The sequence below is a fragment of the Vanellus vanellus genome (assembly GCF_965231255.1).
Source record: "Vanellus vanellus genome assembly, chromosome: 14".
NCBI lineage: Eukaryota > Metazoa > Chordata > Aves > Charadriiformes > Charadriidae > Vanellus > Vanellus vanellus.
In genome coordinates, this window is record NC_138919.1 from 15,954,869 (window position 1) to 15,971,989 (window position 17,121).

The 17,121-nt window shown below is 48.4% G+C and overlaps 1 protein-coding gene across 1 annotated transcript in view; it reads right to left on the reverse strand.

Moving 5' to 3' along the window:
- Positions 1–11,978: 11,978 nt before the first annotated feature.
- SDK1 (sidekick cell adhesion molecule 1) overlaps positions 11,979–17,121 on the reverse strand; it is a gene marked incomplete at its 3' end in the record, with an annotated part of 423,737 nt that continues 418,594 nt past the window's right edge. The window contains exon 45 of the mRNA XM_082490690.1: positions 11,979–12,251. Coding sequence (XP_082346816.1) covers positions 11,979–12,251 — 273 coding nt within the window. The remainder of the gene's footprint in view (positions 12,252–17,121) is intronic.

Below are 17,121 nucleotides of genomic sequence, written 5' to 3' on the forward strand. Positions count from 1 at the left end.
GCGATCCTGAACACTCATCATCAAGTAATTTTATACAAAATGAAGGTATTAAAGCGATGCTTTTATACTTACACAGCCCTTTGGACCAAATGCGATGGTAGAGTGTGTAGTTACCGAGGCTATGTTTTTTAATGCAAATACCACTGAAATGGCACCCAGGAGGGATAAAGCAGAGGGGAAGGTTCTTCAGGTCATGTTTCCTGGCAACATTTAGAGGGTTTTAGCATTGTGGGCGAGCAAACCCCGCAGCAGTGCTGCAGGTGAGGCTGCCACGGCATCCCAGCACCTTGTCTAAGAAAAAGGAAGAAAGTTGACCAAGTTTGGGCTGGGATCCTTACGCAGATCTCGTCCGTCCAAGGCTGGCGGCCCAGGAAAATCCCTGCGGTACTGAAAGGGCAAGCAACAAGCGCTCCCCACCACGCTCGTGCAGCAGATGTGCTGAAACAACTGAAAAATAACAGCAGCAGCAGCGGACTGGGCTGAGTTCACGTCAGTGCTCCTTCTCATTTCACCTATTTCACAAAATTATCACTTTTTTCAGATAATAACCTGTTTAATAGGAAATGTCTCCAAGAGGGCTGTTAAATCCCATCGGAGAGACACATCAATGGCCAGCGACCTCTTCGGTGCACCGGGCTATGGGCACCATTATATATTAGAAGACAGAGATGGTTTACAGCCCTGGTTTACAGTTGGACTTTATGATCTTAAAGGTCTTTTCCAACCTAAATGATTCTGTGCTTTTATGATCCTGTGTTTCCAGGGTTAATCATCTGTACCTGTGAAGGACCCGGAGTGGTCCAAAAGGAACCTTCTCCTCTGGGTCACGAGCAGACATGGCCCCTCTGATATCGCCCTTCTCACTGGCACCAACACAGGGCCGCTGCTTTCCCCATTGATAAGAAAGCCCAAGGACTCTAAAGAGGCTTGCGGGAGCCCTGGCGAGATGCACAGGGCTGGAAAAAGACTATATATTCTTACCGCCTGGGGAGAGGAGAAGTGACTCAGTGTGAGCCCTGCTTCCCCCATGCCAGGGGCTCCTCTGGTGGTCCTGGACACCACTGAAGTGGTAGCCCACATGCGGTCCCTCGCTCCGCGGTGGCTCCTGGCTTCTTTGTTCCTGCCACACCGCCCCGGCAACAATCTTGGTTCAATATTAACTCGCCCACTATCTACCACTCCTTATGGCAGTAGCGGCAGGGTACTTGGCTTTCGTGCTTCGGATGCTTTCCCCGTGTTTGTGTTACCATCATCCCGGAGCACAGCGCCCTTCCGCTGCGGCCAGCACCCTGCGCTCCTCTCTACTGAGAGGGGACAGGTGACCAAGCAAAGCAGCTATGGGGGGATTCCAAAGCTGACGGTCACCATGGTTAACACAAACAGAAGGTGATTTGAGCTGTGCTATCTGGCCGTAGTCACTGGTAGAGTCACAGCTGTAAAAATGCGACAATACCTCTTAGAGCAACCAGGGAAAGGACGACTGAATTGATGGGGAATAGAAGATGATATTAAGCCTTATGCAGAACTTCAGAGGAGCCAGGCTGACAAACGAAACCCCCTTCTGTTTGTAAGGGCTCCTAGAGAGACAGAGGTACAAAAACTATTAAACTGCAGAGCCCTCCCCAGAGGAGAGGTGATTTTACCTCTGTCTGGTTGGTGGGACTGAAAGAGGCCAAGGGGAGAGAGGTCCTACGTGGACACACACCACTGGGTGGAAGACCACAGAACCATAGAACGGTTTAGGTTCTATGGAAGGGACCTTGAAGATCAGCCAGTTCCACCCCCCTGCCACAGGCAGGCCATCCCCAGGAGACACGTGCTCTGCTGCATCTCAGGCTTTTTCTTCAGCTGCTGTACTGTACACCCAAAGGTTTTCCTTTCCTCCACACGCTACGGAAAAAGTCATGTTGTAACACAGAACAGTCTTCTAACAGACATAGCAAAATATCAGCCTTGTTAAAAACCAGGCTTTTATTCACTGATTGTCCCATTTCTAACAATTCTCTTCTTGTGTTCCTCCTGTCCCACAAATGGCGTCACGAGCTGTTTATTTCTGGCTCTTCCTTACAAACCTCGCCCTCAAATGAGCCTCTTGAAAGGACTAAATGGGAAAGCACCAGATGTACGGCTTCCTCCGAGAGCTCCGGCAGCGGGGGAATGGCTGAGGGCTGGCACCGGCTTCTGCCGCCCTTCTCGCCGAGCCCAAACCCACGCAGCGCTTCACACCCGGCTGTTTCTGCGACCTCTGCAGAGCAAAACCACCGCTTTGCTCCTTTGACGAAGTAACGCTGCTGAATGCTCCTGAAGCATCGGCAGCTGAAACCCATCTCCCTTTCACTCCTCTATAATTTCTGAGCAAGGACAGAAAATGAGAAGCTACAGCCAGCGTCGCAGGGTAAAACCAATTACGGAAAGCAGGGAGGGGGCAGCGCCGCGTGCACTCCCTGTCCCCTCGGCCACCGGCTCCTCCAAGGACAGCCTCTCCTTCACCTGTCTCCCGTTGTACCGGAGAAGAACTTCTCCATCTTTTCAGCTCTCCCAGCTGGGGTTTGCTTGACGAAGCAGCCAGCGCTTTCCAGAAAGCGAAGTGGCATTGCCACGTTCGCAATGACCTCAATTTCTGCCGAGCCACTTCCAAAGCAGAAGTCAAGCCAGAAAAAAAAAACAACCAAAACCCAACCAAAATCATGACATGGCCCTAAAGACATCAGCTCCAACCAGATGACGTACAGCCCTTTCCACCATAATCCCCCGCCCTCCGAGCCCACCCTATCTCACGAGGACACATGTTAAAAACAGCCCAGTGGGCGTAAAGCATTTTAGGGCCAAGATCTCCACTGGGCCAGACCCCTCCCCCAGAGCGCCATCGCTGCCCGAGGGCAGAGTTTGGCCCATCAATTCTGGCTCCGGCAGCACCGGTGCCCGGGCTGTGGCTGTTTTTTCTGGGTGCAGGGACTTAGGGCAAGGGTGAAGCTGTTTGGCTCGTGATTCATTCAGCATCCAGCGGGTGCTGGATGAGAGGCATCCCGAACACGTCCGGGCACAGTCCCTCCCGAGCAACCCAGCAGGTACGGCTGGAAGCTTCTCGCTCAACCTCACCGGGAGGATTTGCGGTAGCAGCTGACGGCAGGCGTTTTGGCTGGTCGGATTAACCCTTGCTTGCTTCGTAAAATGGGCTTTGTGAAAAACAGGCATCTTCTTCTCACCTCTTTAATTTCTTCTAACACAGCTACGGCTCAATGAAAGCGTCTCCATCAGTCACCCCGGATGGTTTTTGCTGGATGGAGGACTGAAAGGCTGAATCCTTCCTCTTCCAGTCCTTTCCATGGTATGGGGTAAAACGTTTCCTAATTTCCATCAGGTTACGTGGGGTTTTATCCCAGAGGAAACAGTCTCCTAGCAGATTAAGTCACAGTCTCATAAATCAATCTGGAAATTCGCCCTGCTTCACCCCAAATTTTCCATAGTTCAGCTTCTCTGATGACTCCTAATTGCTCCTCCCCTGCCCCCAAGCTCTGGGCTGTTTCTACCAATCAGATGCGTTTGTACATATATGAAAAAATTAAAATTAAAAAAAGAGAAAAGTTTGTATTCACAAGTTTAGTCTTGTACTGTTGGAATTAGACTTTAATTAGGTCACATTCGTGTTCCCCTGGTAGGGTATGAACGATAGTGCTGGAAAACAGACAATTTATAGAGACCCAAAAATAACCCATCCTGCTGTTTTGTAAGAAAGATGTGTTTTCTTTGCCCTGCGCTGAGGACATTTGTAACCAAGGCCGCTCGGGCACCCTGACACCAGTCACACAAAGGGCGGCTGGGTCTCGCGGGCGGAGCCCGTGCCTCAATTTCCTCCTACCCAAAGGAGGGATGTTAATCCCTCCCAATTTGAGAGGGCTGTGGTGAGGTCACCTGTGTTGCAGGGCCTTTCATCACTCCTGACGTGAGGCCCCAGGCCACATTACACATGGGGTTTTTTTCAGACCTGCCTTTCAGCCTTATCTGCGCCGTCTGATTAGCGCACAAAGTGCACTTGCATGAACTCAGCTCGCCCAGGACGTTGGCTCAGGGTGAAGAACCACCAGCCCACGGCTCGGCCGCCCCGGGCACTATCGCTTGGGGAGGGTGCCTGTCCGACCCGGATCGGTGGGAATGGTGACCTAAACCCCCGAGAAGTTGCAAAACACAGGGAAGTACCTTCACATGACGTCGTGGGCGTGGGTCGCTTCCTCTTCTGACACATTACTGTCACTGTCACGCACCGAGAGTTCGCGGTTTGCTCCTTTCTCCAAATCCAGGGGCAGATTCTCTGGTTGCGCAACGGAGTTCCTCGATTTCAGCGCCGCTGAGAAATTCGCCTCGTAAAACTTTGCAGTGTGACTTCACGCACCAGACTCATCCGATTTAGGATTATCCTAACTCGGTAACGAACTGTGACGAACATGCCAATCGCCTCCCAGTGAAGGTCTCTACCGGCCTGGGAAGCCAACGGGCACGTGTCCTCGCCTTGGAGGGACGTGCCCCGCATGTCCAAGGACACAAGACAGCAAAGCAAAAGGACTCCTGTTCTTGGGGCACAGTGGAAGTGAACGAAAACCCAACAAAAATGTGTGTTCAGACAAAGTTCCTTTTGATTTTGTGGGAAACGCGGGTTTGAAATGAAAATAATTGGCCAGGCAAGAGGAGGAGAGAAAACAAAAGCCCAACCAAAAACCAAGAGGAAAAAAAAAAACCAAAAAAACAAAAAAGAAAAGAAAAGGAGCGAGGAGAAAAATAAAATAAGCCTGGAGCAAAAACGCAGGGGGAAGAAGAGGAAACAAATGAGACAAATAGCAGGAAAAGGGTCAGTAATGAAAGCCCGGATTAGTTGACTCAGTCAAGCCGTGGCTTGTGCTGCTCAGGGCAGGGCGGGAGGCCAAACTCTTCTCCCCGGTACTGTTTAGGCTACAAATGCCGTGGCACATTTCCCATCCACTCCCGTGCGTATGTCTGTGCTCCGCTCCTAACCACAAAAACGGGCGGAGGAAACGCGTCCTGAGAAGAGTAAGGGCTGGAAGCGGGAGGATGATACACTTTGGAGGTGGATGACCCTGAAAAAAGCACTTCTGCGTCTTACGGCAATTTTGCAGAATGGTGTCTCATTCACGAAACGCTCTGGCGTGAGGATTTTCATCTTCAAAACGGGTACATTGATACCTCTGGGTTTTTACGAGCTACCAGCCGCAGAGGGCTGCCTGTATTTATACAACGCTGCATTATTTATAATATCCCTTTCAGGAGGAGGAAAATACAAGTTAGCAGTTTGACTTTTCTTTTTTTTTTTTTTTTTTTTTTTTCCTCCCCCCACCCCCCCTTTGGAAAACATTGATTTCTCGCCCTCATTTCTCCCACCAGAGCTGTAGCCGACCTGACTGTGTTTACTTTACCTCTGGAGGCCAGATGCTCAGCTGGCGAAAAGCACCGCCGACCACCCTGCAACACCAGAGCCGCCCCGGGGGCCGCTCCGACCTCCCCAACACCAGCACCTTTGTGGGAACCCATTACCGGCTGCTACGACGCTGCAGGAGGGGGGTGGGGGGAGAGACTAATAGTATTTGTGACCGGACGGAGGCGTACAAAACGGTGGGTTTCCAGTTCTGAATGGGTTTTGACTCTCCCGTATTAAGGATCTGGAGGAAGTTTTATCACCGCAAAATAACAAAATAGCTAAGGCTGATCAAGTTTTGGGGGGAAACTATTTGAGAATGTCATTTTAGCTGAAAAGCAGCAGGAGGTCATAAGATTTTACAGTCCAGAACTAACAGGGAGGAATTTCAGCCCATTTTCACCATCCTGAGCTCTTAACTCGTGAGCACGCTGGCAAGGCACCCAGAAACTTCTTCAAGCCAAAACTAACGCAAGAGGCTGGAAAATATTTCTCCGCCCCCCCCCCGCCAAATAAATGTACCAAGGACACACACGTTTCAAAAAAGGGTTCTTTTAATTAGAAGCAAGTTTGCAAAAGAAGAAGTAACTTTCTCATATAAAATAGTGGACTGGTGAAAGTGAGGCTAACAAGAGGTGTGGAACAAAAATCCAGGGCAAATCCCCACGGAGACACTGAAGTAAAAGCAAGGATCCGATAACTGTAGTACACCGAAGGGTAACTCAAACACAGCCGTGCAAGGTGGTCCTACCCCTAAATGGGCAGCAGATACCAAACCAGAGGATGGACTCCATCCCAAGAACGGCAAAGTGACGCTGCAAACTCACCATAATATGGTGTTCTTGCACCGTTCTGCTACTCGAGAGCTCCCACTGCACCGTGACGGACCCCAGCACTGCCCAGGAGCTCAACGACATCAAGGGGGAAGCGCTGGTGGCACTTCCCAGGTGCCCCACCTGCAGAGCACCAGCATGTCACGTTAACAGAAAGGTTTCGTTCCCAGATGTAGAGAATCAGACATAAATGGGAAAACACTTTGACATAAAGCTCTGTAACCCCACTCCAGTCTCTAGATCCAGCGAGTCAAGCCCCAAGAAAGTGCACAGTGATCAAACAGCATCAAAATAATGAATTTCCTGCCAAGTCGTGCGGTTCCAGGGCCATTTAAAATGGGCAGGTGGCAGCTTTGAGAAGATAAAATTCAGAGTCAGAGCCTGAATGTCAAGTCCTGATGGAATTTCACTCCTTGTTCAAACAGATCTCACCTGTCCCACGTGTCACGTGTGTGCTTAGGGGTTGTGGCTCTCTACTACTGGGAGTGGCAACCTTTACACCTTCACAAGGTGCAAGCCAACTTCATTTGTCTGGGAGGGCTGGGGGTGGAGACGTGGGGCAGAAGAAAAGGCATACAGAAATACAAAGAACTGAAGGGACTCGTTAGGTGGAGCCACCGAAGGCCCGTGCCCAGCCCACCGTGTTTAGTCTTGGGGTGAATGTGCTCCTAATTCAAGGGTGGCTTTCCCTAAGGAGGTTTCAATGGATACTGTACAACCACATCATCATGCACGTGGCTTTGTGTAAACACCACAGCAACATACCTCTCCCCACGTGACCTCTAAGTAACACCATGATGATGTATGGACTCCACACATGCTGGCAAAAAAAACCTATAAAAACAACCTAAGAAATGCGATTGAACTAGCAGGAACTCCAGGTTGAACAAAGCCGTTTGCAGTGAACCTGCCCATCCAGCAACTGTTCTGTGGTGGCTTTTCCCCTCCAAATATAACCCCCTCATTGCATGTGCCCCTCTGGCTGCTATTGATAAAGGAGATCACTAAGGATAGGAGGTCTTGGGATCATATTCAGTCTTACATGCCACAGGTTTCTAGGAGATTTCTAATGGCCCTGCCAGAGGTTATCTTTCTTGTGGTGGGTTATTTTTTTGGTGTGTTTTGATTTGGTTGGTTTTTTTGTTGTTGTTGTTTTTCTTTTTTAAAAAGTTTCCTGATAAATTCCTTTTCTAAAAGGACTTTTCTGAAACCAGTTGCCCTGCTTATCTGAAAACAGCTACTGGGAGAAGACACCAGTGCTCTGTATGTATAAACAGCTCTCTCTCCTCCCTTTTTGGACAGCAGATTGGATAATCTTTGGATGACCCAATGGATTTCTTGAGGGAAGCAATGACAAGGATAATAAATGTATCCCCATGTCAAGACAGACTTGGATATTTATTCTAAACAATTGCTACAGCAGCTTCTGGCAGAGACCTGGGTATAAGCAGGAAAAATGAGATCGTGGCCCATCTGCAAAGCATCACTGGCTTTAACGCTCAAAATGAAGAGGGGAAAAAAATCCTTTTGGGTAATGGATTAGTTTCTTTTTCTGTATAGGTTTTTTTTTTTTTTTTTTTTTTCCCTTTTCTCCAGTAATGCCAACCGCTTCCAAAAGTGGGATTGCTGGCTGCTGTGTGATTCCTTTAGGAAATGCTGATTAAATCCTTCGCTTCTCCCTACCCTGCCCACGATGGGGTTTCACAGGGGTGACTCCCAGGGTGGGGAAAAAAAGCATCTGCCACTGATGAAAGTAAAATAGTGCCCTCTCCTGTCCCTTCGCACCACCGCTGCTCGCACCCCAGCAGCGCTGGTGCTGCACCAACGTCGGAGCGTTAAAACACAGGAAAGGAAAATACTCCACCCAAGGGTGTGGGTTTTGGTGGGGGACACACCGTCTGTGACACAGACTTTTGGGGGATAAAATGCTCCACGTAGAGTGGGCTGGAACAGCGCAGCTCCTTCACTCACGGGCACTTTTGCGTGGGGTTTCCGACAGGCGGTTCGGTGCCGTTGGGAGTGCCAGGAGCATCGCTGACGGCGGTGGCTGGTGTCATCTCAGCCCTGGGAGGGGGGTGAAGACTTGGGCACTTTTCCCTTGCAGGAAATTGGGTTTTTCCATGGCTATTGCATGAAAAACGAGCTCATATTAAACCGTTCCCTGAAATGCCTCCCTTGGTCATTTCATGACGCTGTTTTTATTTTTTAATAACAGCCACCAAGAGACCCCGGGAAACACGGGAAAGTAAATAAACAGATACAAATAAAATATCCTAAGGAGGTGTTTTAAATATAAGCCTTCATTTTTCAAGACTGTTCTAAACAGGAAGATGGAAACAGAAGGGGATTTGATGGGTGAAGTTATTGTAACATGACAACTGATGCTTAAAAGTCGTATTTCAAGGCTGTGATTCCCAAAGATTACAGCTATGAAATAAGAGCTTTCTTGCTAACTGATGGAGTGTTTCCTTACAGATAGAACAATTTACCTGATACCTGAGGTAAATAAAACCTGCCCATTAATCATATTTCACAAGTACAGCGTGTTATCAAGAAGGCACAGGCACCATGCATGTAGCTATCCAGGATCCCGGGCAGCAGAACACACATCCTACGCTCATCTAAGGGCTGAGCAGGGCAACGCGCTTCCACGCTCTGCAACTGTCTCAGTAAAATAAACCCACACGTAAGAAAAGCCAACTCCTAAACAAAACAGAGCCAAGAGTGACAACAGCGTGGACTGGAATGGAAGAGAAATACCTTTGTTCGGATCAACAGCTCCTAATGGAATCACACCTAACCTGTTATTTCAGCAGCAGTCGGAAGAAAAGGGCCATACAGCCAACTCAGCGGGTCCTCAGCAAGCTCAGGCTTTTTAGTTGCAGATGGTTTTAAGAAAAAAGGAATAGTCTCTTCTCCTGACTTTGTATAGATTGTGCTGCTCCCCGTGTTGTCCTTCAGTGCAGCAGCGGCCACAAAGTCCATTTCCTTTATTCCCCGTGGTTTCCTTGCCTTTTCGCTCAATGTGGTATCAGATCAGCCCCAGGGAGTAACTGCACCTTACACCAATTCAGCTCTGGCCATATTCAGAAGATATGGAGCTACTTGCGCTACGCTTTCCTTCGGAGCAAACTCTTCGGTGTTTGATCTACTTTCTACCAATCCGTATCCCTAAGTCCTTAGCGGTCCTTGAAAGGCTCCTCCTGTAGCACTACCTCTCATACCTGTTGGATAAGCGCCATTAAAATTCCAACAGCAATTGCATTGCTATGTCACATGTACATAAAACGAGGTGTTTAAAAATATGTAATCTGATGCAGGAAATAACGAAGGAGAAAGAAAACAAATCAGAAAGTCACGTAGACAGTTTTGCCTAAAACAAAAAAACCTCAGTCTGAAAAGAAATTTTTTGTCAGTTCAGTAATTAAAGCAAAGTCCATATGGCTTAAGAGAACAGTCAAAGTGCACAGAAGGCAGTGGGTTTTTGTTTGCTTTGCATTCCTCTTTGCAGTAAGCTCACGTCATCCTCTTTGGAGCCCCTTCTCCATCCCACACACATCCTTCTCCAGGTGCAGAGAGGGGGATGGCTCACAGGGTTTTGGCTCAAGCCCATGTCTTTGTATATCTCTTGCTGTCTAAAGAGCTCAAAAGCCCTTAAACACACCCACTGGAGTTTTTGGTTTTGAACTTTTTTTTTTTTTTTTCTGGAGCCTTTGGAGAGGAACAGCAATCCAGTGCCAAAGCTATCCAGAATCTGTATGCACCAAGAGCAGCAGCGCCAAAGAGTAAAAGCAGTCCTGAGACCGCTCACCCTGTCCAAGAAGAAAGGCGACAGTAGGGCTGAGCTTGCCCTTGGACCTCACCTGCTCAGGGGAGGTGCCACCAGGCTACTTCTAACCAGCCCCCGCGGGCAGGAATGGGCAGCTGTCGTCAATGCCAGGCTGGTTTCAACAACCTGCCTTGAAGCCACCACCGCCCACTGTCACAGCTGTCCTGCATCCCTCCAGAGAGGACCGGGACAATTTGCAATAGCAATGGTGCCCACACGTGCTCTGACGGGACATCAGGGCGCAGCAGGATACCGATTTTTCTGGCCGACCTACTTCCACCTGGGAGGAAATGCCAGACGCTGGAGCGGCAAGGACTCGACTGCTTCCAAATTCACCTTTCAAACTCTTGCAGTAAAAAGTCTGGTGATCCAGGACTGCTGGTAGCTCCAAGGGCCGGACTTGGATTCTTTAAACCCCTGACAACTTCCTTGCGAGTAAACAACTGGCTGCTAAACATGACAGACTCAGGAAAAGGATAGAAAAGAAGAAAACAAAAAGGGAGCTGTACAAAAGGATGGAAAATAAACTAAAAATCCTCTCTCTTCTTTCCAAAGGCTGTAGCTCCAAGCGCACAAAGCAGCCTGTAAATGTATCCAAGGTAATCCCTGCCCCTAATGCTTGAAAAAGCTGTTTAGCTCTGTTTGGAGACGCTTTGTTGCTTCTCCCAGATACGAAGCTGAAGAATTGATAAAAGGCACCTGTGGACACCAAAACTCACCCAGTCTGTGTGACCTGTCTTTGTACTAAAAAAATAAAATCAAACCAACCCAGCTACCGTGTACTTTTTTACAGACCAACAGGCAGCGCTGCAGAGCCTGGGCGAGAAAGGATGCTCAACTTCGATTGACGGGGCAGGATAACTTTGATGATCAAAACCCCCATCAATTAGCAGACTCTCTAGCTTGGCACTGCAACGTTAATTGAAAGATTCCTCTGGCTTGCTGGGTTGTGTCCTTTGACTTTTAAAAAAAATGACAGATTCCAATGGCACACGCGGTCCACGAGAGAGGATTAGAGCCACACCAAAAATAAACTGACCTTGTGTCTGAATTCTTCCCGCTCGCTTCACCCACCGCTGCCTACAGTGCTCTTTTGAGCCATCTCCTCTTCCAAAGGCCCTGGAGTTGGAATATTTAAAGAATGCAGCAGGTCCCATTTGAACAAGAAAGAAAAGCAGGTCAGTAATTCCGTAGAAATACAGCAGTAGTGAGCCTCGAGCAGACACAGTGACACAACTGAGCCGAAGCTGATCAGCCAGTGCTCCTAATGTGCGGAGCAGCGACGATAAGAGGAGAGAGGAGCTGTCTGCTTTTCACGTAAAAATTTGTCCCTTTTCTGTATTTTCCTACTTGACCTTGATGACAGGGAAAAATTAAAAAGAAAAGAAGAAGAAAAAAAAAAGTAGAGCAAAAGGAAGAAAAAGGAGCCTGGGAGGTTTTACGGTTTCTCTTCAAATCACATCACAAAGTCACTCACTGCGTTGAGGGAATTCACCTCCTTGTTTGGGAATGGGGGAACAGGAAGACAGGAGAGAAAGAAAGAGGGAAGAGAAGGGCATGGGAGCTGCTTCCTGAAGCAGTGTTACAAAAGCGGTTAAAAAACCCCTACTATTCACAAGTGGTTAAAATCATCACTTTTCAGAATTCCTTTTTTTTTTTTTTAAACAAAGGTTCAGCTAGTTCAGCTCCGTATTTTTTAGAGTTGATTGTCTTCAGAAAAAAAGAAAAAGAAAAAAAAACCCCAAACCCAGCCTCATTCGTGTTCCCATCCGTTTCTACCCTGATAGAGAAGTTACCCACAGTTCACCGCACGGGTCACGCGCACACACAGTCACTGCCACGGGTCCCTCCGAGGGCCGCCGGCGGTTCGGCGCTGTCCTCCGGCCCCGGCTCAGACGAAGGAGGAGAACCCTGTCACTGGAGTCCGGGAGCCGGGCGCGGGCTGTCCCGTTGGGGTGTACACCCCTCCTGAGCTCTGTGTCGTGATGACAGTCTGGAAATAGGGTTCTGTCTCGCTGGCGGCGCACTCCTCGTATCTGTAGGATGCTGGGTGCTTCACCCCCTTCTGCTGCCGCTTCCACGAGTTGTAGTACGTGGGGTCACTCATGTAATGGTTCACAAAGGAGTGCTTTGGCAACTCGTCTTCGTAATCTGAGTCAGTGGCCTGGAGCATCAGGGGAAAAAAAATATAAAACAAAGAAATCAGCCATTAGCATCTATGACTTAGCCCGTTCCACTCCAAAAGAAATCAGAGACAAGTTTAGTATCACCAGCTGACAAAAGCTGTGATTTTAGGGTAGGATGGTTTGTAATTCAAGTACGATACATGCTGGACTGTAGAAAAGCGCCGTGCTCTGGTTTAGCCAGGCTTGGCTGCTCGAGGGGGGGTCCCCCGACAAACGCCGGCGATAAGAGATGCAGAGAAATCCCTTCTACTTCACTGCAGAACGCTGCGGCAGGAGCTGGGAGCTCCGGTTCTGATGCAGGGAAGCGTAGAGATGTCATAGGGAAACCAACGGCTTTCAATCACATAATCAACAAGACTGCAATTATGATTGTAATTCACAATATCTCTTCTTCTGACGCAAAGGCAGAAAGAACGTCTTCCCTGCAAACACGCTGAAGTTAGCCAGACGCGCTGCTGTTTGGGGTGGGCAGACCAGGCCACCTGCATAGTGCCCGGAGTTTGGCTTGCAAGCCCCATTAAGTATTGAAAATTAGCGATATCACTGAAAAGGAATTAAGCAAAATCGTTGGGTTTTTTTTTTTTTTTTTTTTTTTTTTTTCAGGCAACTCTCTCTGTATGCTCCAGCTGATTATTGGTGGTACAACAAAGGCACGCAACCAGCGGCGACAGAAGAAAGAGAATGCAAAAGTGTGGAAGAGAAGAACGGCCGGGCAGCAGGGGTCTCTTCCTTGCGATGGCTCAGGCACAGCCCAGTGCTCAGAGCGCATCTTACCCCTTGAAACATTTATGCGCGGTGGCTGGATGGCTTCAAAGCTCCTATCAATATCGGGCGGGAGCTCTACTGAGAGGTAACCAGCTCAGCTTTGCGCATCTGCCCCTCCTCTGAAGTACTGCTGCTGTGATACAGCTGGAGGAATCACAGAGGGCTCCTTCGTCTCCTCCGAGCGCCAAAGCCTTGGCCACGGTATCCAAGCGCACATTTTCCTTCTGTTCCCGCTAATGTTCCCACCAATAACGGCCACATCCCATACAGCGCACAAACATTTACCCAGTCATTTCCATACCTCATGCCTTCTCTCCAAATCTCTGGTTAGAGCATGCAAAAGCTTTTATTCCTTCCCCCCCCCCCCCCCCCCCCCGATAATCTGCATAGCCGATTCTAAAGGCAATTAAATATCAAAGTAGTAGCTGCCTAAGAGAGAGACGGGTAAGTGCAGCTCGTAACTGTTAGTTGCTGCAATTAGTTTCAAAAGGTTGGTATCGTTCTGATCTATGACACCACCCAGCAAACACACATCCTTCTTGATCCTGTCTGCCACACAACCAGTCTCTCCTCCTCTAAAGCTCCTTTTTAATGGTCTCCCAAGAACAATCCTCAAATGCCTTGCAAACCATCGTCTGAAAAGGGCACCGCATCCATCATCCCACTTCTTTGCTTAGATAGCTGCTTCGATACCATTTCGTGCCCATTTTCCAGCAGAGAGGGTGATGGACAGCGCTGAGGAATTTTTCCCAGAGTTTTCCAAAAAGCCTGAGCAAAGCGGCTCCTTACAGCTTTGCAAAATTTCCCTTCCACTGTTGCCCGTGCTTTGGCTCTTTCGGAATTATGTACTGTTTGATTATTTTAAGAATGCGAAGCCTCAGGTGCCTTGACAAGTAATTACTATTACAACAAAATCCTACCAGCATTTAATAATTATTCCAGAAGGAACTCGGCAAGCCTACCTCCGAGAAAAACAGCTCCTTTGCACCAGCTGCCAGCCCGGGGAAGCCAACACCCAACTCCCGCCAACGACCTTCTCAAACAGGTGGTTTTTCACGGCGTGCCTGGAATATCCCCAGATTTGGACCGCTCCACAGCCCGTGGGTGCAGAGAGTGGCTCCAGAGCCTTGGCACCGCTGCAGGGAACGTCCTGCCAGCACCCCCCCCCCCCGGCTATTTTTCATAAGGGGCTCCAACAGGAGCACCTCTGGTGACCGCAGATGTGGCCGGGCACGGCAGCAGGCAGCCCAGGCAGGCTGGTCCTCAGCTGCAGACGCAACCAACTTTACCCAAAGGTCCCCAAACCCAGGTTTCCTCTGTTCTTATCAAGAATCAAGGTGTTGCGCTTTGTACCAGCCTACAAACAAACGTTCTGCTGCCGCTCCATCATCTCACGTTAAGGTAAAAAGTGCCTGGGAAGCTGGAGGATGATGCGGGCGTCCAGAAGAAAAGTCTCAGCATCCTGAGCAGAGGCAGGTGGTTGTGGATAACACACCTGAAGCAGCACCTGAAGGTGTGAACTCCTCTAACGATCACAGATGTGCTCCCTCCATCAAAGGCACAACGCTACCGCTGCCCTTGCCATGGCTTCTGACTCCTTCCCCAATCCACCGTCTCTCTTACTGACTCGGACGTGCTCAGCCACCCCCAAAAGAAACAAGCCCCTGCTGAAAAGATGGATCACACCTGAGCCGACTTGTCATAAACACAAGGAGAAAAAAAGCCACAAACACTAGTGGCTCCTTACTGGTCTTTCTGATGTTCCTACAGACATATAAGAAGATAAACACGACTAAAAGGCTGGGAGCTCTAAAAAGAAATGCTGAGAAAAGCTGTATCCGCAAGACCGACACATAATAATCCTGATGGGGCCACTTGATTTCTGTCCATCGCTAACAGAAAAATACTCACCCACCAAACTAATATGATTCCTGTACCTAAGCCAAGTTCTTTCGAGATTGCCAGAATAAAGAGGAGAAATACTGGGAACGCTTTTAGATGGGCTGCTGCCATTTGAAATAGAGTGTCACTTGAACTCGCCACCAACAGGAAGAGGGAACTTAAAACAGTATCACCTGCTGATAATCTGTCCGCTAATTAGTCCGTTACACCAACTGAAAGAGAACACTAATTTGGTGTAAATAAGGCCAGTGCCTTTCAAAAGCGACTCTCATGCAACATGCGTAGCTGCCCTAACTTCAGCCTTTCACCATCATTAGCACTGATGCCGGAAAGGGGAACCCACTTGTCAGTGGTGATACAACGTGTTTTCGCTGTGTTTCCTTCAGAACAGGCAGGAACTGACCATTCCGTCTATGTTTCTAAAGTATCTTCGAAGGTCTGCTTGGAACAAGGCACTAACCACCCTCACCAGCAAGTGATTTGCTAAACTGCCGCCCCTCATCCCTCTCTGCCCTGATGAAAATCAAGGAGTAGCAAGATAAACCTGTTTCGCATGACAATACAAACAGCTTATACTAGAGGATTACTTTTTAGTGGTTTTAAAACTATTGAGTAAATAGAAATGCTGCAGGGCTTTTTGCTTTGTTTTCAGTTTTCTCCTCTCCGTGCAACTGTGGCTTTGTTACCTTGGAAACCTCCCCAGGCTGGAGCGTGATTGGGTGTGTGGTGACATTGCAGACTGTCAACCAAAGGTGCGCGGATGCCTATGAAACAACAAATACCGAAAATGAGAGCCTATTTAAGTCTTTTATTGATAGCACAAGATGCACAAGTGCTGTTCAAAGGCAAGCCAGCGACCAGAGCTGGCTGGCTTAGTCGACGGGAAATTTGAAAATAGTTCCAATTATATATATATATTTTTTAAAGTGACTGCATAAGAAACATCCTTATGAGATTATTTCTAAAAATGTAGATGGCAGCAGTTTCTTTTGGCTGAGATGAAACGAATATGCTGCAAAGGAGACCTGGTGACCTGGTAAGCAAACAGATTTCCCCGGCCGTGGGAACCTTTGCTTATTTAATGTGTTACCTGCAGCTGGTTTCCACATGGTGCCCAACTTGTCAAAATCATCAGAGAACTTTATCGGAAACAAATTAAATCATATTCCCTGTGAAGTGTTAAGTGGAAATTTATAGTATCTTCCTACAGAGCTGAGAAAGCAAAAGTCTGCAGAGAGCAGCTGGGAAGAGCAGAGCACGGCCAGCACTCAGCACTGACCGACAACGTGTGCAGTCCGGGAGAATACGTCCTCCTGCAAACAGCTTTTGGGAGGCCACAAGGATACGTGAGAACAAACAAACAAATACCACCTTCCCCTTCCTATAAAACTGCTCTTCCGTGGCTGGATGACATCACAGATATATTTCTGTACCTGGCGAACACCAAATTTCTTCAGATTATCTGTCCAGAGCCTCGTCCACTTGACTCATTATCTAAAAGCCTATTATTATTAATCATCTAGAAATTACACTTTTAGCACTCTCTTGCTCCGTACCTGCCAATTAAACTACTTTAACCTCATTAACGGTACCGGTGCTTGGCTTTCGTGACATGGAGTAAGTTAACCACTTGATTTATCAACGTTAAGGGTAGCGCTGGGTCTGCTCGATTCTCTCTTTGTTTCTCTCTTGCTCTCCTCACCGGGAGGGGGCTCGGAGGACGGCTCCCAGGCAGCTGCGCCGCCAGTGCAGTCAGTCAGCCCGGGAGTTTCTCGCAGACTTCTTCGTCCCCAAGAGACTTGAAGCCAGTGAGCTTCCTTCTGTTCCATGTAAAACCTCTGGCAACAGGGCTAAGACTAAGCGGCAACAAGACGACGTGTGGGTTGAAAGCAAAAAGCAGAGTTTTCGGCCCTGCCTGCCCCTACGTGCATCGTATTAAGTGGCGTTTGAGATCCACGCAAAGATGCATTAGAGAAGAACAGCATCAGGACCCGCTTTGCTGCAGAGGACCAAACCTGTGTAGAGCTCTCACATAAAAAGATATCTTTAACTCTTCCTATGATGGGAAACATTTCTGCCTGCTAAGAGAGATGGAGATTCTGAAATTCTCGGAAAACAGAGCTTGTCTGTTAAGACCTCCTTTGAGAATAGAAGCAAAAAGAACAGAAAAGATAAACAGGA